General features: G+C 31.7%; 1 protein-coding gene across 1 annotated transcript; it reads right to left on the bottom strand.

The window, feature by feature from the left end:
• Window positions 1–1,082: 1,082 nt before the first annotated feature.
• Window positions 1,083–22,211, bottom strand: LOC132724557 (uncharacterized). The gene is made up of 3 exons (XM_060709440.1): window positions 21,834–22,211; window positions 21,180–21,392; window positions 1,083–2,236 (listed from the first exon to the last, which is right to left on the bottom strand). Exons 1-3 carry the CDS (start codon window positions 21,910–21,912, stop codon window positions 1,890–1,892), a joined length of 639 nt encoding a protein of 212 aa, XP_060565423.1. The 5' UTR covers window positions 21,913–22,211; the 3' UTR covers window positions 1,083–1,889.
• Window positions 22,212–24,482: the final 2,271 nt, after the last annotated feature.

Raw genomic sequence — 24,482 nt, 5'->3', positions numbered from 1 at the left:
CAATGAATGGCGAACTGGAGAATTTCGCAATGCAAACATTTTCAAATGAAATAACCTTTTCCGTCAATAAATCGCGCTCTTCGGGGTATTTTTGCTTATCATTTTGTAGTACACAGTGGGTTATTTTGGTATGTTATTCCGAAAGCTGTTAATAGAATGATGAGTTGATGACCTTAATATTCCGAAAATCTATTTATAGAGGATGTACTCCTAGGTAATTCCCGGTCTCTCCGGGATTTACTAATGACCGGCGAATAGTACCACACGTTTATTGTCCGGTCTCTCCCGGTTTTGGAGTAGATATCGTTACAGAACAGAACAAATATTTTACAGATAAATAAGCTTTTTTTTCAAAATGAATGTTTGTCACTTAGTTTGGCTACAATAATTAATAAACACAGATCAACTCTCGAATTGATTGATTATTATTATACATAAACATACAATTCGAAAAAAAAAAACCAACAACACAAATCGCATGTTATATTTTATCTATATGAGATAAAAACAATAAATATGTACAATAATTGAGAAAAAATGTACATTTTTATGGCATTAATATGACACTATCAACTTTAAACATTTTATATAATTTGTTATTCGTGTTTAGTAAAGATTCGAGGAATTATTCAAAGTTACAAATCATATTTTATGAATTATTCAATTGATTGATAATTTAAAAAATGATAAAGAAAAATACAAATGTACATGTATATGGTTTAAGAATAAACAATATTATAAATTGAAAGATTAACCATGATTTACTGACTTTTTCCAGTTAAGTTTTGACTTATAATCGTCGATCATTATGACAATTGAATTCTTAAAATAGTAGTAAACGTAAAAACTCAGTATTAAAATAGCGCATAAAACACACACAAAAAAAGAAAAGAAAACAATATTCATAAAATCTGTATTTTTTTTATTAAAATAGAAATTACATTTATTGTATAATAAACAATTATGCTCAACATGATCAACATGGTAATATAACAAGTGTCATATTGTTACTTAGTGTGATCAGATACCTTAAGAGGGGGTCCTCGTTAATAACAATAACATAATAAGGACAATTACACAAGTATGGTGTTGATCATGCGTTACACATATGGATTATAAATGATTGTATACATGTATATCCGTTGCTATTAATAATCACGATCATAAAGAAATAACAAGTAATATTCTAATTTCTAGCATGCCGATCAAAGTTATAAATAATGAACAATGTCTTTCGTCCGTTCATTCAAAAGTGATATACAATTCTGGTAAAACCCAATGAACCATTGAAAAGTTTATAAGAATATCTTGTCATCATATATCTACTAGTTCATCTGCACCTGCTGTTTGGACGCCCTTTGATGCTTTGCATCAATGCTTTTCTTGTAAATCAGATTGAATAACATTATTTCAAGAAGAATGTACAGGCTAAATTCTGCCGGTATATGATGATATTGGAGTGGGTAAATTAAATCTGATGAGTTTCTGAAGACGAGATAACCCAAAACAATTAACATCTAAAATACCCAAGAAGAGACTAAGGCTGCCCATTAACATAATTAATCGAAATATCTTTCTGCATAGTATTTATATGCTTTAAATCAATTAAGTTATTTTTTCAGTCGAGCTTCCATCATCTGTTTCACCATCATCCATGTATTTAAACTAGGTGGTCGTGGTCTCGTCATATATATGTTATTTTTTTAAACTTCTTTTTTTAAACCTCTCTAGACCCATTCTTTATCGTGAAAGTATCAGTTATTGTTAGTAATGAGTCTAAAAATTGACATAAATTATAAACTTAGTTTCTAGAAACTTAAAATAATATAGCTAGTTAATTAATAGTTTGATTATTTTATTCTTCTTGTTGTTGTCAATCCACTGCATCATCATTTTTCAATCGTAACGGAATCTTTAGAAGTTGTTTCATCGTCTGTTTCAGGTTGAACAAAAAGGATACCTGGATGCCATCCACTGTCATTTCCTAATTTACCGGTCACACTCTCGTCGTATACAACTATTACTTTTTGTTCTTTATTGTCATCATTTATCGTATAAACATCTGTTACTAGCTTTAACCTGTGGTCTACATTTGGGTGGTTTGAGACTGTAGGGCGACCGCTAGGTTGTTCAGTAATAGGTTTAGAATTTGAGCCTGGCTGTTCGGTAATGGACGCGGAACTAGCCATGCGCCCTACCCTCATGGCATATACTTTGTTACCGTTATGATAGTCTACTGAAAATAAGTAAATAAAAAATGGCTCACCTGGAAAAAATCTGAAAGCTGCATGCCTTTCAGAGCCAAACTATTGAAAACAAGAGGGCCAAGATGGCCCTAGATCGCTCACCTGACCCATCGAACTCATCCGAACAATTAACTAGACATGCATACTCAGACCAAGTTTCATGACAGGTGAGTCAAAAATGTGACCACTAGTGTACATATTTGAGCAGTGTGACCTAGATTTTGACCCAAGGCGACCAATATTCGAACTTGACCTAGAAATCATCAAAACAAACTTTCAGACCAATTTCAAGGATATTTTGGATTAAAACAGTAGCCAATAGAGTATTAACAAAATTTTTCTATTTTAGTTCCGGTGACCTAGTTTTTCATCCAAGATGACCCATGTTCAACTCATCCGAGCAATTATCTAGACAAGCATCTTGACAAAGTTTGATGATAATTGAGTAAAAAATGTGACCACTGGAGTGTTAACAAGGTTTTTCCATATTTGGGCAGTGTGACCTAGTTTTTTAACCCAGGTGATCGATATTTAAACTTGACCTAGCAATCATTAAACCAAACTTTCAGACCAATTTCGAGGATATTTGAATCATAAAAGCAGCCACTAGAGTGTTAACAAGATTTTTCTATTTTTAACTCCTGTGACCTAGTTTTTCATTCAAGATGACCCATGTTCGAACTCATCCGAGCAATTTTCTAGACAAGCATCCTGACCAAGTTTGATGATAGTTGAGTCACAAATGTGACCTCTTGAGTGCTAAGAAGCTTTTTCCATATTTGGGAGGTGTGACCTAGTTTTTGACCTAAGGTGACCCATATTCAAACTTGACCAAGAAATCATCAGAGCAAACTTTCGGACCAAATTCCAGGATATTTGGATCAAAACAGAAGCCACTAGAGTGTTAACAATTTTTTTCTATTATTAGCTCCTGTGATCTAGTTTTTCATCTGAGATGACCTATGTTTGAACTCATTCGAGCATTTACCTAGACAAGCATTCCGACCAAGTTTGATGATAAATGAGTGAAAAATGTGACCGCTAGAGTGTTGACAAGGTTTTCCTATTTTTAGCAAATGTGACCTAGTTTTTGATCCGAGATGGCCAATGTTCAAACACATTTGAGCAATTACAAAGACAAGCATCCTGACCATGTTTGATGATGATGATCGAGTAAAAATTGTGACCGCTAGAGTGTTAACAAGGTTTTTCTATTTTAAGCTTCTGTGACCTAGTTTTTTCATTCGAGATGACCCAAGTTCGAGCTCATACGAGCTATCACCTAGACAAGCATTCTGACCGAGTTTGATGATGATTGAGGCAAAATTGTGACCGCTAGAGTGTTAACAAGGTTTTTCTATTTTCAGCTCCTGTGACCTAGTTTTTGATCCGAGATGACCCATGTTCGAACTCATCCGGGCTATTACCTACATAAGCATCTTGACAGAGTTTGATGAAGATTGAGTTAAAAATGTGAACGCTAGAGTGTTAAGAAGGTTTTTCTATTTTTAGCAAATGTGACTTAGTTTTTTATCCGAGATGACCCATGTTCGAACTCACCAAAGCAATACCTAGATAACCATGCTGGCAAAGGTTGATGTTGATTGAGGCAAACATGTGACCGCTAGATTGTTAACGAACAAGTTTGGACGGACGACAAACGACGGACATTCAGCGATCCTAAAACTTACCCTGAGCTAGATAAGGTGAGCTTAAAATCAAACTTGAGAAAAATGTACTAAGATCTTAAGAAATGTAAAAAGTTTCAAGTAATAATATACATGATGTTATGTGCAAATTAATGATTGATTATGATCACTTCACAATAGTTTTATATTCATTTTCAAAATTTTGAAAATTAGCTAGAATCTGAAAACATGCCCCTTTAAAGGGACTCCACTTAGGTTGTTTTGACGTGACGGGACTGGAAATAATTTGTTGAGATTATTACTCCATTTGATGTAGATCTATACTAATAACTTATGTGGAAAATTTCAGATCATTCGCTCGCTTCGTTTTTCCAGAATAATTAATATAGTAGTGAACAAGAGCACCGCTAGGCGGAGCATTATATGCCCGAAAGTGTTTTTTTTAGTAAGGATGAAGCATTTGTAAGACATGGAATTCACTATTCATCCTATAAAATTTTACAGCTGTAGGTTGATTAATACTTAAGTTATTAATAATGACCTTAACCTTTGACCTTGTGACCCCAAAATCAATAGGGGTCTTCTACCTTTTATGGACAGTCATCCTCAGAAGTTTGAATATTGTGGGCCAAATGGAACTTTAATTATGCTCTAGAAACTGTTTTCAGTATTAAGGTAAAAGTGACTTTGACCTTGTGACCCCAAAATCAATAGGGGTCTTCTACCCTATATGGATAATCATCCTATCAAGTTTGAATATTGTGGGCCAAATGGAACTTACGTTATGCTCCGGAAACTATTTTTGGTTTAAAGGTAATTGTGACCTTGACCTTTGACCTAGTGACCCCAAAATCAATTGGGGTCTTTAACCCAATATGGACAATCATCCTATGAAGTTTGAATATTGTTGGCCAAATGGAACTTAAGTTATGCTCCAGAAACTGTTTTCAGTTTTAAGGATATAGTGACCTTGACCCTTGACCTTTTGACCCCAAAATTAATAGGGGTCTTCTACCCAATATGGACAATCATCATATGAAGTTTGAACACTGTGGGCCAAATGGAACTTTAGTTATACTCTTGAAACTGATTCAAGTATCAAGGTAATAGTGACCTTGACCTTTGACCTTGTGGCCCCTAAATCAATAGGGGTCTTCTATCCAATATGGACAATCATCCTATGAAGTTTGAACATTGTGGGTCAATAGGAACTTAAGTTATGCTCCGGAAACTGTTTTCAGTATCAAGGTAATAGTGACCTTGATAGTCCTTGTGACCCAAAAATCAATAGGGGTCTTTTACCCAATATTGACAATCATCCTATGAAGTTTGAACATTGTTGGTCTAATGGAACTTAAGTTATGCTCCGGAAACTGTTTTCAGTTATAAGGTTATAGTGACCTTTGACCTTTTGACCCCAAAATCAATAGGGGTCTTCTACCTAATATGGACAATCATCCTATGAGGTTTGAACATTGTGGGTCGAATGGAACTTAAGTAATGCTCCGGAAACTGTTTTCAGCTTTAATGTCATAGTGGCCTTGACCTTTGACCTTGTGACCCCAAAATCAATAGGGGTCTTCTACCTAATATGGACAATCATCCTATGAAGTTGAACATTGTAGGTCAATTGGAAGTTAAGTTATGCTTCGGAAACTGTTTTCAGTTTTAAGGTCATAGTGACCTTTACCTTTGACCTTTTGACCCCAAAATCAATAGGGGTCTTCTACTTACAATGGACAATCATCCTATGAAGTTTGAACATTGTGGGTCGAATGGAACTTAAGTTATGCTCCGGAAACTGTTTTCAGTATCAAGGTAATAGTGACCTTGACCTTTGTCCTTGTGACCCAAAAATCAATAGGGGTCTTTTACCCAATATTGACAATCATCCTATGAAGTTTGAACATTGTTGGTCGAATGGAACTTCTTTTCAGTTATAAGGTTATAGTGACCTTGACCTTTGATCTTTTGACCCCAAAATCAATAGGGGTCTTCTACCCAATATGGGCAATCATCCTATGAAGTTTGAACATTGTGGGCCAAATGGAACTTAAGTTATGCTCCGGAAACCAAATTGCTAACGGACGGACGGACGTACGGACGGACAGACGGACGCCAGGGGGTATAACATAATAGGCCTTTAGGGCATATAAAAATGATCCAAAATTGAAAAGCGTTTAAACGTTTTTCAATCAAATCGGACTGAGAATAGCACAAACATACAATTTTTAATGTTTTTCTTGCAATTTCTTAGTTATATTTTATTTATATTTCGGTTTTAACCGCTCATGTTTATCGATGTGAAAAATTAAAAAGTTCTGTATTTAGGCTTATAAACCTCAGTTGAGGTCCTTTAAAGCTGCGCTTGTATTTATACACCCGTTCGTTATATTATAGTTTCCCAACTGGCGAGCGATCTGGTGGACCGGCGGTCTGGCGGTCGGCCTCTAATTTTGTCCTAAACGCATGGAGGAATTTAAATGAAACTTCAGAGAAATGTTCTCACTATGAGAAGCTATGTCGATGATATGTTAAAGTTCAGGGTTACACTTAAAGGTCATTGAAATACGCTTGTCGGAGAAAAACTGATACACGCATAAAGGGATTTCATTATAACTTGACACAAATGTTTACCATTGTAAGTGTCGAGTAAAAATTCAGGCATCTACAAGCAGACATGGGGCGATTACTTGACAATTGTAATCAATTAAATTATGATTATTTGTTAAAATGCTTGATTAAATTAAATTATTGATTACTCCATTTTGACATTGTAATTGATTAAATTACTGACTACTGACATGAGTAATCAGATTACATTTATGATTACTGATTTCATGTACATAAGTTAAGAAATGCAATGGTTCAACACTATCGTTTTATTGAACATTTCAATACAACAAATGTACAAAAAAATAATCCATCTTAGTTTTACAGTAATTAATTCAGTCTACATATGTACATGTGTTGCTTCCTATTTACTAAGCTACATTCTCATATTACATTTAATGTTCATTAGTTTTTCAAATGTATTTGGTTTCAGGAGGCACCTCGTAGGAGTAAAGATACTTTTTGCTTCTACATGGACTTAACAATACCAAAATGTAACAGAAAATATAACCATATAAGTGATAAAATACCTATCCAGGCCATTGTTATAATTTCACAGCTAAATTTAAGTGGTATAATTGTGACAATCATTTATGTATTGGGTCAATCTGTCAGTGATCTTTTTATTAGAAAGCCAAGAAATTGTCCATATATGAAATTATTATGATTTTTATTTATATACATGTATATATTATGGGTTTCTTTAAATCTATTTTTCAATATATTGTTATAATATAATTATGATAATTAAATATTTCTTGTATATATGATTATGTTTAATTTGTCATTTTATAAAATATTTTATTATAGTTTTGAAGAATTACTTGACTGTACATTTCCAACTTTGATAATTTGTAATTATTCTTTATTTCTATTCCTTAAGATCTTGTAAATTTTTACATAACTCTTTTTTGACACTAAAGTAGAGACAAGCTGTTAGGCTTTTAGCAAGTTTTTTTTAAACCATAAAACATCTTGATTAACACAATTAAATGTAAATACTTTAGTTTGTATTAAATCTTTGTCCAAATGCCTGTGTGATTGAGGAACAGGAACAAGGGTGCTAAAGTGACAGACTAAGTAAATTACCTTCTGGACAAAGTGATAATCTATCATGTAAGAATTTCCTTTTTTCTTTGTTTGGCCTGATTAAGCCATATTGTTTGCAAATGTAAAAACATATGGTGCTAAAAGCCTTGTAGGGCTCAATGTCATAATCTATCTGTATAAAAGTCAAGACGAAAGTTAGCAAGTCACATATTGAAATTGTGACTGCTAAATAAAGTTGGAATTATTTCTTAAACTATCGTCTTACTTTTATATAGGTAAGTCCTCCTTTATTATTCTTTTATTATTAAAGTAAATTTTTCATTTTACAATAAACGTTTGTTTCAAATAATTTTCATGTAGCAATATTGAATAGTAAATGTTTTTGTACGTAGATATAATGAACATGAATTTTGTTCATTCTATCATTTCTTTTAACAGGAATTTTCAATTTATTTTGATATCATACATGAAGATAAATTTGTTTCAAGTAATGCAATTTACTGACTCTTTTTGATATACTTAAACATAAGGTTTTAAAATAAATGTTCATACTTAATATTAAGGTTTTAATTTTTGTTTGTCAATCATTATAATCTTATCTTCATGGATGCTTTCCCTTGGTACTTCTTACTTGTTAAGCATGCAAGTGTTTAAATAAAACAGCTTTTCCCCAAAATTAGTTGTTTTTGAAAAGTATAAAATTGTTCTATTAATATAGACTAATTTCCCAATAGAATAGTTTGTTAATTTGTTTTAAAGCTTATTTTTTTTGAAAATGAAAAATGTTTATTTATTATGTACAATATTAGTTAATTAGTCAATTGTTTATTATGTTTTAACTTTATATGATTTCAGTCTTCTCTGTTTTATATACATAATTGCATTAAAATTGTATTATTTTAATATTGATACACATTATGCGTAAAACTGTATATTGACACATATCGAAAATTGTGACTGCTAAATAAAGTTGGAATTATTTCTTAAACTATCGTCTTTCTTTTATATAGAGATACGGGTTAAAGAGTAACGCCCCAACGACCACGGCGTCACACATTGGTGGAGAATCCGGGTACGATTTTTCATTTTCCATGAGTGATCCCATTAACTCAAACCATTATTATCTGAGGTCAGCCATCTCTTCCGCAGCCCAATCCGCCTCAGCCTATAGATAACGGAGAAGATTCTGAAAGTGACAATTCACTACATCTCAGTGATATCAGTGCCATAACTACCGATACATTTTTAGATCCTCCTGTGAACAATTTAAATTTAGAAATGGCTCACCGACTTGAAATGCCAAAATTTGATGGCTGTCCAGGCAAAAAGGCTGTTGACTGGCTTACACAGTATAATAGTTACTGTGATCTGTTAAATCTGGATGAAGAAAGGAAGGCCAAGATGATTCAATTCTTCCTCAGTGATCATGCCCTGGCCTTCTATAACTCACTAGATGAGGAAACTAAGGATGATTATCCCACATTATGCGATGGATTAATTTCTCGATTTGATGGCAGTGACGGGACAGTAAAGCTTTTAGAATTTGCAGCAAAAACATGGTGAACCATCTTCATCATTTTTTACACGTGTGTTAAGTGCAACGAATCAGAGGGGTTGTCCTGAGCAGCTCCTCATTTCAATTGTGTTACGAGGATTGAAACCGGAATTGAGACAGATTGTTATGCCTCAAAATTTACAAACGGTTGAGGAACTTAGAAAGGCAACCCACTTGGCTGAGAGAACTCTTGGCTTTTCGAATACATCAAATGTGGCTGCCTTTACTGATATTCTAACAGCGCAAATTCAAGGATTGGCAGACAAAATTGCCAGTATGGAAAGTAGGTCTTAACAGAGGCCACCACAAAATAGCTGGGTCCCCAGACCAAGGCATCCAGCTTACCAACATCAGGATCTGAGACGACATCAACCAGCACCAGTACCCAACAAACCAGAACATTTCCCTTCGCCACTTAGACAAAATGGAATAGGATGTTAGCGTTGCGGGAATGGTAAGAAACATTCTTTAAATCAATGCAAAGCTAGAGATATAACTTGTAATCATTGTTTTAAAGTTGGCCATCTTTATCAATATTGTTTTAAACGTCTCAATGAAGAGGCAAATGGTACCCATTAGGGTTGCGCGCCTGTCTGTAATATCATTACATCATTACAGCTGGGCACATGTCTGGTAAAACTGCAAATGTTAGCAAAGACACCTTACAGATTAATAAAGATAAAAGGAGAAAAACTAGGTTAAAAAATTTAAATTTGAAGGATAAAACTTGTCTAAAGTCCTCTTTAAATGATTCTAACAGTGAAAACTCAAATTTAAGTGCTAAAATTGAAGAAAATAGCAATTTACAGCCTAGTTGTACTGACAGTAAAACTTTAGAAAATAAAACTTTTACAAAATGTGCTAGTACTCAAACTCAACTTTCAGTAGGTGCTAATTATCAGACAAATGATGGTTCTACCCAGACTTCTGGATATGATTTAAATCATAAAAATTGCAAAAATACTCAAGCTGAAAATGATAAAATAGGAAATACTCAAAAGATAAGTAAGATTAATCAAAACACTGAAATCCCTGATGATGTTGCTGAAAATGTTGTTTGTTTGACTGCTTCTTTTGTGAAAAATACTATGCATGTAGAACTCAGGGAAAGGAAAATCCAATCTTTAATTGATACAGGTGCCAATGTTAGCTGTATACAAAGATCTTTATTAGAAAATTTAATACCAAATTTTAATGATCAAATCATCCCTTCAAAAATACAACTTGTTAGAGGTGTAGGTGGTGAGTTCCATAGAGTAGATGGTGCCATAGTATTACCTATACAAATTTCAGGCTTAGTGTTTGAACAAAAATTCATCATTCTAAAGGAACTCCATCATCCAATAATCATAGGACTAGACTTTTTGACATATTACAAATGTGTTGTAGATTTTCAGCACAATTATGTAAGATTCACAACAACTGATATTTCGGTTGCCATGATACAAAGCAGTAAACTAGGCTATGCTAGGTGTATTAAACCCCAAATCCTAAAAGCTAATTCAGAATCAATCATAAATGTCCGTATTTCTAAGAATCACAAAAATGAAACATTGTTACTTGAACCCTCTGAGAATCTCCAAGGAACAAATATTGTTGGTGCTAGGTGTTTAGTTACTACCAAAAATAGTAAGACTGTTATGAACTTGGCAAACCCAACTAATGAAGACATCTACTTGTCAAAATCTGGCATACTTGCTAATGTTCATGCTGTTGTTGAAAATGATGTATTTTGTTTTGAAGATGACAAATCCTTTGACACTAGCACCAGCAATGTTTCAAATATAGATATAGATTCAAAAACAGATGACTATGTGCCTGATTTTACTGATGAAATTGAATTTGAAGTTAGTCATAAAAACCTTACAGTGGAACAAAACATGAGATTACAAAATCTTTTTATGAGAAACAAAGATGTTTTCTCAACTTCATTAGAAAATATTGGCAAAACTGGTTTATGTAAACATAAAATTGAAACATTCCCTGATGCTGTACCTGTAAAGTCAGCACCTTATCGTCAAAACCCAGGAAAAGAGCTGAAATTGAAAAACAAACCAATCAATTTTTAAAAGATAACATAGCTCAAAGGTCTACTAGTGTTTGGAATTCACCCGTAGTTTTGGTCAAGAAAAAAGATAATAGTTGAAGGTTTGCTGTTGATTACCGCAAACTTAATTTTATAACTAAGCCCATTTCACAGCCACTTCCGAGATGAGGAGATGTTTTTGACTCTCTTTGTGGAAGTAAAGCTACAAGATCTTTTACATTAGAGTTAAACTCGGTATATTTCCAATTGGAACTTGACCCAGAAACGCGTGAAAAATCTGCACTTGTTACACACGAAGGTGTTTTTGAATTTCTTAGAATGCCGTTCGGACTTCGTAACGCGCCAATGAGTTTTCAATTACTTATGTCGCATGTCTTAAAGGGACAAAATTGGAAATATGTACTTGTATATATTGATGACATTTTAGTGTTTTCAAAGGACTTCGATACTCATTTACAACATTTAAATGAGGTTTTTCAGAGATTAAGAGATGCCAACCTCACTTTGAAACCTTCAAAATGTAAATTTGGAGTAGAACAAGTAATGTTTTTAGGTCACATTTTGTCTGCCAAAGGAGTTCAAGTAGATCCTTCTAACACTGAAAAAATCAAAGAATTTCCTGTTCCTAGGACCAAAAAGTCTTTAAGGGGATTTCTTGGACTATGCAATTATTACCGCAGATTTGTAAAAGATTTTGGAAAAATTTGTGTTCCATTAAATGCCTTATTGAAAAAGGAAGTTGGTGAAAAATTCTCACCAACTGACTGGTCTGAAAACTGTCAAAAGTCATCTGCAATTTTGAAAAGTGCACTTCTTTCACCTCCAATTATAAGATTCCCAGACATGAATAAAGAATTCATTTTGTCCACCGATGCTAGTGGTTCTGCAATTTCATATATATTAGGACAAAAGGATGAAGGAAATAAAGAATATGTAATTTGCTATGGGGGTCGTGCATTAAATTCTAATGAGATAAAATGGGATGTCTATTCAAAAGAATGTCTTGCTATAGTCTGTGGGATAAATGCATATAAACATTATCTTTCTACTAAACATTTCACCATTTATACAGATAACCATGCATTAAAATGGCTTGCAAACAAAAAGGAACCTAGTGGTAAATTTGGTAGATAGAGCATTTTCTTACAAAGTTATGACTTTGAAATAATACATAAACCAGGTATTAAAAACGCCAATGCCGATGCAATATCACGAATTGATTATGACCAGTTGAATAAAACAAAAGAATCAAATAAAACTAAAAATATTCAAATTCAGGATATAAATTCTTGTAAGAACCTTCTAAATGAATCTGACAAGAAAAGTAGCAACACCATATCATATACAAAAACATTCCAGTTTGAAAATGTAAATACTGTAAACAGTAAGAGTGATTGTGATGTGACTACTAAACCAGGTGATAATGTTACGAATAATACTGACAATATCCCAGGTAAATGTAGCTCTACATCTACAACACATCAAAATATTAATGTCACTGACACTGAACTAGATTTGAATGACATAGCAAAAGAACAAAGAGAATGCTCAGATTTTAAAGACATTATAAATTACATTGAGAATGGAATTTTGCCTAATAATAGTGATAGAGCAAATACAATTTCAGCTGAGGCAAACAACCAATATGTAATGAGTAATGGAGTATTATATCATTTATATACTGCTAGATCAAAAAATCAAAAAGACCAGAAAATTGATTTCAATAAACTCCATATTCAGGTAGCTGTCCCCAAAACAAAAAGAAAAGCATTACTTCATGCATTCCATGACTGCTTGGCTGGAGGTGGTCATTTTTGATTAAAGAAAACACATCATGCTTTACGCGATAAATATTTTTGGCCAAAAATGTTCCAAGAAATTGAAGAGTATATCAGAACTTGTGATGTTTGTCAACGAGTAAAAGTTGCACGTAATAAACCACCTCCTCCTTTAAGTCCTTTGCCAATTGGTGAGCCATTCTCTAGGGTACATATAGATATACTTGGCCCCCTTCCAAAATCAAAAGAAGGCTACCAGTATGTAATATTAGTTGTAGATTCCTTTACAAAATGGACCGAAGCATTCCCTTTAGTTAAAACTGAAGCTAAAGACGTTGCAAATATCCTTTATAATGAAATATTTACTAGGTATGGTGCTCCTCACACACTGGTCTCTGACAGGGGTCAGAACTTCATGTCTAAATTGGTCAAAGCATTGTGTGAGTTGTTTGAAGTAAAACGACTGCACACAAGCAGTTATCACCCCCAGACAAACTCAACATGTGAGCGCAGAAATAGTACAATAGTTCAAACTATGAGATCTTACATTAACAAAGACCAAACAAACTGGCACTCTTTGTTGTCTAGTATCATGATGGCCTTTCGGGCTGTGCCATGCGAAAGTACTGGGTACAGTCCACATGAGCTTATGTTTGGTAGGCCTATGAGATTACCAATTGATACTACTCTTATTCCAAAACCAACCTTAGGGCTAGATGTAAGACAGCATTTCGAACAATTGATAGAAAAACTAAAAATATCTCATGAAATTGCAAAAACTAATATGAATGAACAAAATGACAAGTCTAAAACTCGTTACGATGTTAAAACAAAAACTCCTACATTTAGGGTAGGCAACCAAGTCTTGCTAAAGCAGGAAAAGGTACAAAAAGGCTTATCACCTAAATTAACTGAAAAATGGGTAGGACCATATGAAATTATAGAATTAGGTCCCAATTTCACATACAAACTTAAGAACTTACAAAATGATAAGATAGTGCAATCATTGAAAAATGCCTGCAAATTAAAAATTTATCATGACCGAGGTCCAGAGGACACTCCAAGTGATCAGATAGGAAATCCACTACAAAATGATAGGTGCATTCCTTCCCTTGATCAACCTTCTACTCAGGTGAATGCAGAAAAACAAACTTTATCGCAGGAACCTGTGCAGAAACAAATAACATCAAAACAGGCTCAGCTAAATGATGATGATAAAACTGATCAGTTAATTGAAGAATACAGATCTGCTTTGACAGACGATATTCGTATAATAAATGCTAAACGATCAGGACAAAAACAATGGTTCTATATTCTCTGGCCAGACAATCATAGAGATTGGATACATGAACCATTTGTTAACAAAAAAATAATTCATGAATTCTTAAAAACTCACACAAAACAGGGCAAGAAAAGAAAATTTAACTCTAGGTTCTTCACGAAATCTCACACTATAAATTAAGCTGTCTTGTGTATTCATTGCTAAGGCTAAACTTGAACGTATACTGCAGTAAACTCTATTTTCCTCACTTTCCTTGTATTAATATAGAATATCAGTAGTGATCCCTTCGACATCTCTTATATGTTGCTATCTCTCTCTAACTTTGGTTCACTACTGGCATTTTATCAACCTCTCCTTACTTTCAGGGTTCACAAATGACCGAGGTATCATGATTACCCTGTTGCTTCTAAGTATTGTGTGGTCTTGTGCAGTATCTCAAAACATATATTCTTAGGCTGAACTATGCATTAATTCATAAAACGATAAATTATTCATTTACAGTTTGCCAATGTGCCCACAGTCATTAACTGATGACATTATTACCATTCCTTCAGAAATCAAACTGAATTTATGGACAAGTTTTAAACTAAAGAAAATTTTGTCAAGGCCATTCTTCACATATTTGCATACTTCTCATTCTGGGATTCTTTCAGCAATATAATATTATGTTTTGCTTTGCATTGTTTGAGGAATGCTTCTTGCCATAGCAACATTGCGTAAAACATTGTGTATCCATATTGTATATATTATTGCTTTATATGTGTGTTTTCATTTACTTTGGACATTTCTACATTTCAAACTTTGGGGACCAAAGTCATAAAGCAGGGGGGAATTATTAGAAAGCCAAGAAATTGTCCATACTGTTGTATTACGTAATAATTTCATATTATAAATCATATGAAATTATTATTATTTTTTTATAGATGTATATATTATGAGTTGCTTTTAATCTGTTTTTCAATATATTGTTATAAAAAAAACAATTATGATAATTGAATATTTCTTGTATGTATGATTATGTTTATTTTGTCATTTTATAAAATATTTTATAATAGTTTTGAAGAATTACTTGACTGTACATTTCAGACTTTGATAATTTGTAATTATTCTTTTTTTCTATTTCTTAAGATCTTGTAAATTTTTACATAAATCTTTCTGACACTAAAGTAGAGACAAGCTGTTAGGTTTTTAGCAAGTTTTTTTTGAAACCATAAAACATCTTGATTTACACACTTAAATGTAAATACTTTAGTTTGTATTAAATCTTTGTTCAAATGCCTGTGTGATTGAGGAACAGGAACAAGGGTGCTAAAGTGACAGACTAAGTAAATTACCTTCTGGACAAAGTGATAATCTATCTTTGTTTGGCTGATTAAGCGATATTGTTTGCAAATGTAAAAACATATGGTGCTAAAACCCTTGTAGGGCTCAATGTCATAATCTATCTGTATAAAAATCAAGACGAAAGTTAGCAAGTAACATAGCGAAATTGTGACTGCTAAATAAAGTTGGAATTATTTCTTAAACTATCGTCTTACTTTTATATAGGTTAGTCCTCTTTTATTATTCTTTTCTTGTTTAAAGTAAATTTTTCATTTTACAATAAACGTTTGTTTCAAATAATTTTCATGTAGCAATATTGAATAGTAAATGTTTTTGTACAAAGATATAATGAACATGAATTTTGTTCAGTCTATTATTTCTTTTAAGAGAAATTTTCAATTTATCATACATGAAGATAAATTTGTTTCAAATAATGCAATTTACTGACTCTTTTTGATATACTTAAACATAAGGTTTTAAAAGAAATGTTCATACTTAATATTAAGGTTTTAAATTTTTGTTTGTCAATCATTATAATCTTCATGGATGCTTTCCCTTGGTACTTCTTACTTGTTAAGCAAGTGTTTAAATAAAACAGTTTTCCCCAAAACTAGTTGTTTTTGAAAAGTATAAAATTGTTCTATTTATATAGACTAATTTCCAAATAGAATAGTTTGTTAATTTGTTTTAAAGCTTAAATTTTTGAAAATGAAATATGTTCATTTATTATGTACAATATTAGTTAATTAGTCAATTGTTTATTATGTTTTAACTTTATGTGATTTCAATCTTCTCTGTTAAATATACATAATTACATATGCATTAAAATTGTATTATTTTAATATTGATACACATTATGCGTAAAACTGTATATTGACACATATCAAAATTGTGACTGCTAAATAAAGTTGAAATTATTTCTTAAACTATCGTCTTTCTTCTATATAGAGATACGGGTTAAAGAGTAACGCCCCAACGACCACGGCGTCACACATTCATCAACTAATTAAAACACAGGTGTCATCAAATCTGACATGGGTGACTGCATTTAATTCACCATTCTTTTTAGCTTATCATGTATTTTAAATGATATTTATAAAACGTATTCAGGAAATTATTGTGATTTATCTATTGACAATCAAGTTACAAGTTTAACAGAATTATTGCACACAAATGCATTATCGACGTTTGGCAAACATTCTCGTCACAATGGAAAACACACACAAAATCATGTACGTCCAAAATGGTTTAATGAAAATTGCTATAATGCAAAAAAAGATTTTAAAAAAGCAAGAAATGCATTTTTAAAGAATAATACTTTAGAAAATAGAATGAACTTCACTTAATTCCGTAAAAAATATAATAAGGTGAAGCAAAAAACAAAATATCGCTTTAAAGTACAAGAAGGGCAAAAATTAGAAAGCATAGCCTTAAAGGAACCCAGAAAATTCTGGAAATCTATAAAACAGTCCAATAAAAAGTCAACTTCTAATAATGCTGAAATAAGTATTGAAGAATTACATGACCATTTCAACAATCTTTTAGGTGAAAATACAACTCAAAACATAATAGATGAAGATCTATATACAGAAAATGTCGAAGATGAAAGAGCTAAATTTTACCAATTACTGAATCGGAGATAAAAAAGGCTGTATTTAAACAAAATAGTTTTAAATCACCCGGTCCGGATAATATTTCAGCAGAAATAATTAAAACGTCATACGATATTATTTCACAAACCTGGTTGTTCTTTTCAATAAAATATTTGACACAGCAGAATATCCTGAATCATGGGGTTAGGTTATATTGTGCCTATATTTAAAGGTGGGGATCAGAAGGAAGCGAAGAATTATCGAGGTATTACACTAAATAACATCTTGTCAAAAATCTACTCGCAAATACTCCTAAATAGATTAACCGCATGGAGTGAAAAGTATGAAAAATTATCAAATTGTCAATTTGGTTTTCAAAAGGGAAAAAGTACGGTAGACTGTATATTTATTTTACATTCTATCATATCAAAAGTATTAAATAGCGGTAAAAAACTTTATACAATATTTATTGATTACGAAAAATGTTTCGATAAGATTAACCGCTCTATACTATGGCAAAAATTGATAAATCAAAACATAAGTACAAAAATGATTAATGCTATAAAATCTATGTATTCTGTTGTTCGCTCTGCATTGAAACATAATGGAAAAATCCATTCCAGTTTCATCAACTCACATCAAGGGGTCAAACAGGGAGACCCGAGTTCTTCTCTTATGTTCATGATGTTCGTGAACAGTATTTATTAAACGATGTAGAAAATTATTGCAATACATTTTGTTTAAAAATAAACACAAGTAAAACGAAAGTCATGATTTTTGAAAAAGGGAGACCGACAAATCACGATTTCTATCTTTATGGCGAAAAACTAGAGGTGGTTTCATCCTTTAAATACTTGGATGTTTATTTTTTTAAAAACGGTAATTGGTATAGAACGCAAAAATGTATTGCAGAGCATGCGTCAAAAGCTTTATTTAGTTTATTTTCTGTGTTTAATCAATTCGAATTTAAGGTTTCTGAAAAATGTAAATTATTTGATACAATGATTTCATCTATATTAAACTACTGCTCGGAAATATGGGGTGGAAACGAAGGTAAAGATATTGAGCTGATTCACACTAAATTCTGTCGAAAAATACTTGTCGTAAATAATTCTACAAACTTAATCGGACTATATGGTGAACTCGGTAGATTTCCAATGAAAATAGTAAGAAAGGTTAATATGATTAGGTATTGGTGTAGAAACACAAAACTTGAATGGCAATTCTGCTGTTAAACACATATATAACATGATAGTTAGTGATTTAGATAGAAATATTACATATAACGGTTCTAATTGGGCATTTCAAATAAAAAACAATGTTAGATAATTTAGGGATGTCAGATATTATGGCGAAATCAAGGAAATCAGGAATATATATTAAATGCTATTAAACAAAGAATTTTTGATCAATACACCCAGTTTTGGTACAGTGAAATTAATAACTCACAGAGACTTCTAACTTATAGTAGATTTAAACATTCATTTGAACTTGAATCATATCTTGATAATTATTCGATAGACAAAAAATTCAAAATAGCACTAACTAGGTTTCGTCTGTCATCACATAACCTAGAAATTGAACGAGGAAGGTATAATAATGTAATAAGAAGTGAAAGAATATGTCAATTTTGTAATCTAAATGTGGTTGAAAACGAATATCACTTCCTATTAACTTGTCCATTATACTCAAATATTAGAAAGAAATATCTGCGACGTAATTATTATACATGACCATCTTTAAATAAATTTGATCATTCATTTTGATGATGACAAAAAATAAAAAAGAAATAGCAAATCTCTCGAAATACTTATACTTTGCAAATAAACTTCGAAAAGAACTTGAATAACTAATTATCAGCTTTCATCTAGCTTTTCTTGAAAAAAAAATTATTTCATATATTTTATTTTTCCTTTTTTACATTTTGTACTTAATAATTTATTCCAATTCTGACTGAACAAAACAGTTTCTCTCTTAAATTACTGTTCTTGTTTATTTGTGACTTTTCTCTTGTCTTATGGTAGTGTTTTTATTTCATGTGTAACTACTACAGATGTTAATATGTAGGCTAGAAGTGATGTTAGATATTGCTTTATGCTGAATAAATGTTGTTGTTGTTGTTGTTGTTGTTGTTGTATTGTAATTATACATGTAATCATAGTGAATACTGTTTAATTGGTCATGTAATTGATTAAATTGTGATTAAATTACAGGAAAAAAATATGATTACTGATTACTGTGATTACTCAAAAAATTGTAATCGATTTTAATTAAATTAAATTACCAATTATGACTACCCCATGTCTGTCTACAAGCCACGATCAAGATCACAAATAGGATCAACGTTCAGATAGAAATATGTCGTCTGACCACTTAGTCAACATTTATTGAGGGATTGAATAACTCATGGTCATTATCAAGTCTACGGGTGTAAAACATGTGTGAAACATGTAATTTATTTTATTATATGTTAGGTCAAGGTCATTCAAGATGATTAGATAAAAGGTTTAGAGACTTTGTCCGAGCATATCTCCTACACGCATTGGGTGAATGTTAATGAAACAGCATAAAAATGTTCACCACTATGAGAAGCAGTGGCATGTGCATAAAAATCAGATCTTAAGATCAAAGGCAAAGGTCACACGGAGAGGTCATTGAAGAACGCTTGTCCGGAGTAAAACGTGTACATGCGTAGAGGGATTATAGAGTAACTGAGCACAAATGTTCACCTTTGTAGGACGGAGTGTCGTGTGCAAAATGTACGTCTCTGCGTCAAAGGTTAAGGTCACACATATGGGTAAAAGCTCAGATAAAAATATGAAAATGTGTATATGGACCATTAAGTCGTCATTTATAAAAAGTTGAAACACATATTGTCATTTTTATGACTACGGGTGTGAAACATGGAACTAAAGTTAAAAATACATGCAAGGTCAATGTCACTCAATGTCGGTCAATGTTCACTTCTATGCGAATCTGTGTCGCGCGCATAACCGAAAACTCCAGCTCAAAGGTCAAAGTCACACTCAGAGGTCATTAAAAGCCCTTGTCCCGAGCTAAACATTCATTTACGGATTTCAATGTAACTTGGGACAAATATTTACCATTGGAACCAGAATGTCATGTGCAAAATAAAGGTCTTATAAAAGTATGAAAATTTGTACTCTGACCATTTAGTCATCATTTATTGAGGGATTGAAACACAAATGGTCATTTTCATGACTACGGATGTGAAATATGTAATTAAAGTTAAAAACATATGCAAGTTCAATGCCACTAAAGATGATTAAATTTAGAGGTTTGTCCTGAGCATATCACACATGGAGAAATTTTAATGAAACTTTAAAAGAAATGTTCATCACTATGAGAACAATGGCGTGTACATGAACCAGATCTTTAAATCAAAGGTCAAGGTCACACTTACAGGTCATTGAAAAATGCTTATACGGAGCAAAACTTTTACATTTATCGGTGATTTCAATGTCACTTGGCACAAATGTTCACCATTGTGAGGCTAAGTATTCTACGCATAATCCAGGTCCCTGTTACAAATGTCAAGGTCAAAGGTAAGATAGAACTAAAGATGCTTACAGGGACCATTTTGTCATCATTAATTGAGGGATTGTAACACAAATGTAGCTTAATGACTACAAGTGTGACACATGTAATTAAGGTGAATATTTGCAAAGTCAATGCCACTAAATATGATACAATATTCAGATATTATCAGTATATGCCCAGAACATATATCCTATATTCATATCTATAATATCCACATCTCTGTGCTTTTGTGACGGGGGTATTTTGCGACTATGTTGCCCTTGTTATGTTGTACATTGTAAAATTTAAGAGCGAGTGAAAAGCATATCATTATTTTAAACAACAATAAATATCTACAAAAGGTACAAACAATTTCATGAATTCTATTTATAAAGGAAATGAGTACAGAAACGTATTGGAAGCACGCAATTTTCGGCAAAGCTATGTAAATACATGTTGTAATTTTAAGCTGATTCAATACAATATGCTGTTGCATATACTTACTACTTATATCTAAAAGCTTTACACCTGTGTAGCAGCTAAACACCCAGCCAACAATCCATACTGTCCCGAGAAGTTGTCTTAAGCCAGCCAAACACAAGTCACAGCACCTTTCGCAATCAGTGTCCTCTTCCTCATCACAATCAGTAGCTTCAGGATCTTCAGATTCTATTTTTTGTGCACAACAACACCAGCTAAACCCGGCTATCATTGTTCCTGTTTACATTGTGAAGATAGGATATAAAAGTTTGTAAATTAGTGACATGATTTAGTGAATAAGAGGCGAGGCCTCTTTAACCGTAACCCTTTTTCATGTATAAAGTAGGCACTCGTGGTTGCTGTCTTCACAGCTATAAAGCCTTCTTTGCATCGTTTTCAATTTTCAAAATTTTCAAGGAAAATTGATATCTCTCATTCGATAATAATAATAATAATAATAATAATTATAATAATAATAACAATAATAATAATCTTTTAATCTTAAACTTTTGTTAAAACATGAAAATGAAACATGAATTATATATTTTCATGCTTTTCAATATTACATTTGTATATTACTATTGTTAATCTAACTGCAAATTATGTGTGGCGAAAACATGTATATACGTTTATGATAATAAATACTTTGACTTGACTATTAATGATAATAATAATTACCAAATCCAGGTAGCATAAAATTGATAACACAGCACACAATTGCCAATGGTAAAGGCAATATAGGCAATTCAACCCACATCCTCAAACTTTCTGTCGTAACAAAAGGTTTTTTTCTGAATACTGTCAAACAGTCCTTTGTTCTTATTTTTATTCTTCCTTTTCGCTAAAACTTTAAAAAGAAATGAAAGTTGTAAGCAATAAATATTATCTAAAATAAAACCTTAACAATTCAGTATAACAAGAGTGAAATAAAACAAATGCCCAAAAAGTTTCATATTGAATAAGGAAAAACAACACCTCCGTGATTGAGCCATATATCTAATATCGAAAATTTAATTTGAAATAAATCCCAATTATTAACTTTAAATGTTGAATTATTGCTACATCGCAAAATATCGAAAGAAAGATTAACTAAATACAGCGATAATAGAATCTAAATCAAGGACTAGTGTCCGATACAAGGAAGTGAGAGAAAATTCATTTTGCAAGTTCATGGTTTGGTAAATTTCAATAAGATTAATAGGTAATGTAATAATAAATATTATTAAAGACAATGTAATCAGATCAAAAGCACTCACCTCGTTGAATGAAATTTTGACAATGTTCTCTTTGTGACGATATCTGTTATTTGTTATTTGTAAGATAAAGATTATTCAAATAATTGTTAATAACCTAAACATAATTATGATGACAATAAGAAGCAAATCTCAGTGTTATATGCACTGAGATTTGCTTCGTCACCTATTTATTGTAATCTTTAAAACAATACTACGTACATAGTGCACAATACACATTTTAAAGAATTAGGGCAAAATCCCGCGGTTATGATATATTATACAAGGGAAAATTTATCTCCCTTACTCTCCTCGATGTATTTGAACGATCTTAAAGATTTCTTTCAAAATAATAGTAATACACGTGGAATTTTGCTTCATAATGATCAGAATATAAACGAGCTAAACAATTTTTTACAAATCTTTATTCTGTTATATGCAGATGACACTGTTATTATGGCCGAGACAGCAAATGACTTAAAAGAAGCGCTTAATACATATGAAAGATATTGCGATATTTGGAAACTTACAGTCAATATTTCTAAAACCAAGATAGTTGTATTTTCAAAAGGGAGACAAAGAAATTATCATTTCACTTATAAAAATGAACAAATCGAAATAGTAAATGAATATAAATACCTCGGCATATTTTTAATAGAAGTGGTTCTTTCGCAAAAACTACACTTATTTAGAACATGCCACAAGATCGATGTTCAGCCTGATTCAAATAGATTAAATTTACCAATTGACTTACAAATTGACTATTTTAAATAAAACTGTTAAACCAATATTACTTTATGGCTCTGAAATGTGGGGATACGGTTATCTGGACGTTCGACGGCCAGTTATTTCATATACGGGGAAACGGGATACATGCCATTGTTTGAAGATATCGGGAAAGAATAGTTCGGGCGCGTCTACTTTGAACGAAAATGGTTTAATACCAAATAAATTGTCATACTTTATATATCATTATATGTTAAGAAATACAATCAATATTTATGATAATGATTTTTGAACGTAATTATCCGTGAATTTGTAATTTAAAATCAATACTAATAAAATGCGGTATCAACAATGTTTGGATTGATCATAATTTCCCCGGTACCAAATGGTTAAAATTAACAGGAAAACAAAAGCTAAAAGATCTTTTCTTAAATGAATGGTATTCAAAGAGAAATGAATCGAGCAATAGTTCTTTTTACAAATTTTTAAAAAAAATCTTTTGGAATAGAACCTTATCTTTCGTACTCCCAAAATGCAATGATTTTTAATTATGTCAAATTCAGAACAAGAAACCATAGATTACCAGTTGAAACTGGAAATTGGTCAAATATACCTGTCAATGAAAGAATGTGCATTTTTTGTAGAAATATAATCGGTGATGAGTTTCATTATCTTTTCGAATGTAATAGATTTTCTAATGAAAGAAGACAATTTATAAAACCATATTTTTATAGACGTCCTAATATGTATAAATTAGAAAAAACTTTTTACAATGAAAGATTCGCCTGCATTTTATAAACTATGCAAATTCTTAATGATTATTATAAGAAATGTAAGAATGTAATCAAATATTTTTGTTTTCATTTTAAAGTCAGTTGTTATTTTGTAATGTTCTGAGATATAGTTTTGTTTTAATGATATTCACTTACCACTTTCTTACTTTACAGCAAAGGTCCTTTATACCTCACATATACTTTTATTTTCATTTCTCATAAGTCTTAGTTTTTGTTTTATTTTTGTAGTATTAAACGATTAATCACTGGTTTATTTCATGAATCATCTTTCATTTCAAAATTTGCTTTTTAGAAATAAATACAAGTATAGTAAATAAGCATTTTGTATGGAAGTTAAAATATTACTTTATTTATTTTAAAACTTTTATGACATATTATATCACATTTATAGCTACATTCTCCTAGTAATAAATATCTTACATTCTGTTCAAGCAATATTTAAATGTTGTAAAATTCAGGTTTGCATTTTCTTAAGAAGTTAAAAAAAATTGTTTCCTAAGCAAAATATGCATATAATTTAATAATATGTAATAGATATGTTGATATTGTTTAGTAATTATAGTCGGATCTTAATT

Source organism: Ruditapes philippinarum, unplaced genomic scaffold (assembly GCF_026571515.1).
Source record: "Ruditapes philippinarum isolate M1 unplaced genomic scaffold, ASM2657151v2 ctg257_1_1_1_1, whole genome shotgun sequence".
Classification (NCBI taxonomy): Eukaryota; Metazoa; Mollusca; class Bivalvia; order Venerida; family Veneridae; genus Ruditapes; species Ruditapes philippinarum.
The sequence above is the reverse complement of the archived record's forward strand: the minus strand, read 5'-3'. Positions and strand labels throughout refer to the sequence as shown.

Bases quoted from the DNA above. Each gene is read 5' to 3' on its own strand.
- LOC132724557 (XM_060709440.1), bottom strand. From the start codon at position 21,912: ATGTGGGTTGAATTGCCTATATTGCCTTTACCATTGGCAATTGTGTGC. The intron at 21,393-21,833 runs GTAATTATTATT...CAATGTAAACAG, and splicing joins TTTTATGCTACCTGGATTTG to GAACAATGATAGCCGGGTTT. The intron at 2,237-21,179 runs GTAAGTATATGC...ACTTATTTTCAG, and splicing joins AAAGCTTTTAGATATAAGTA to TAGACTATCATAACGGTAAC.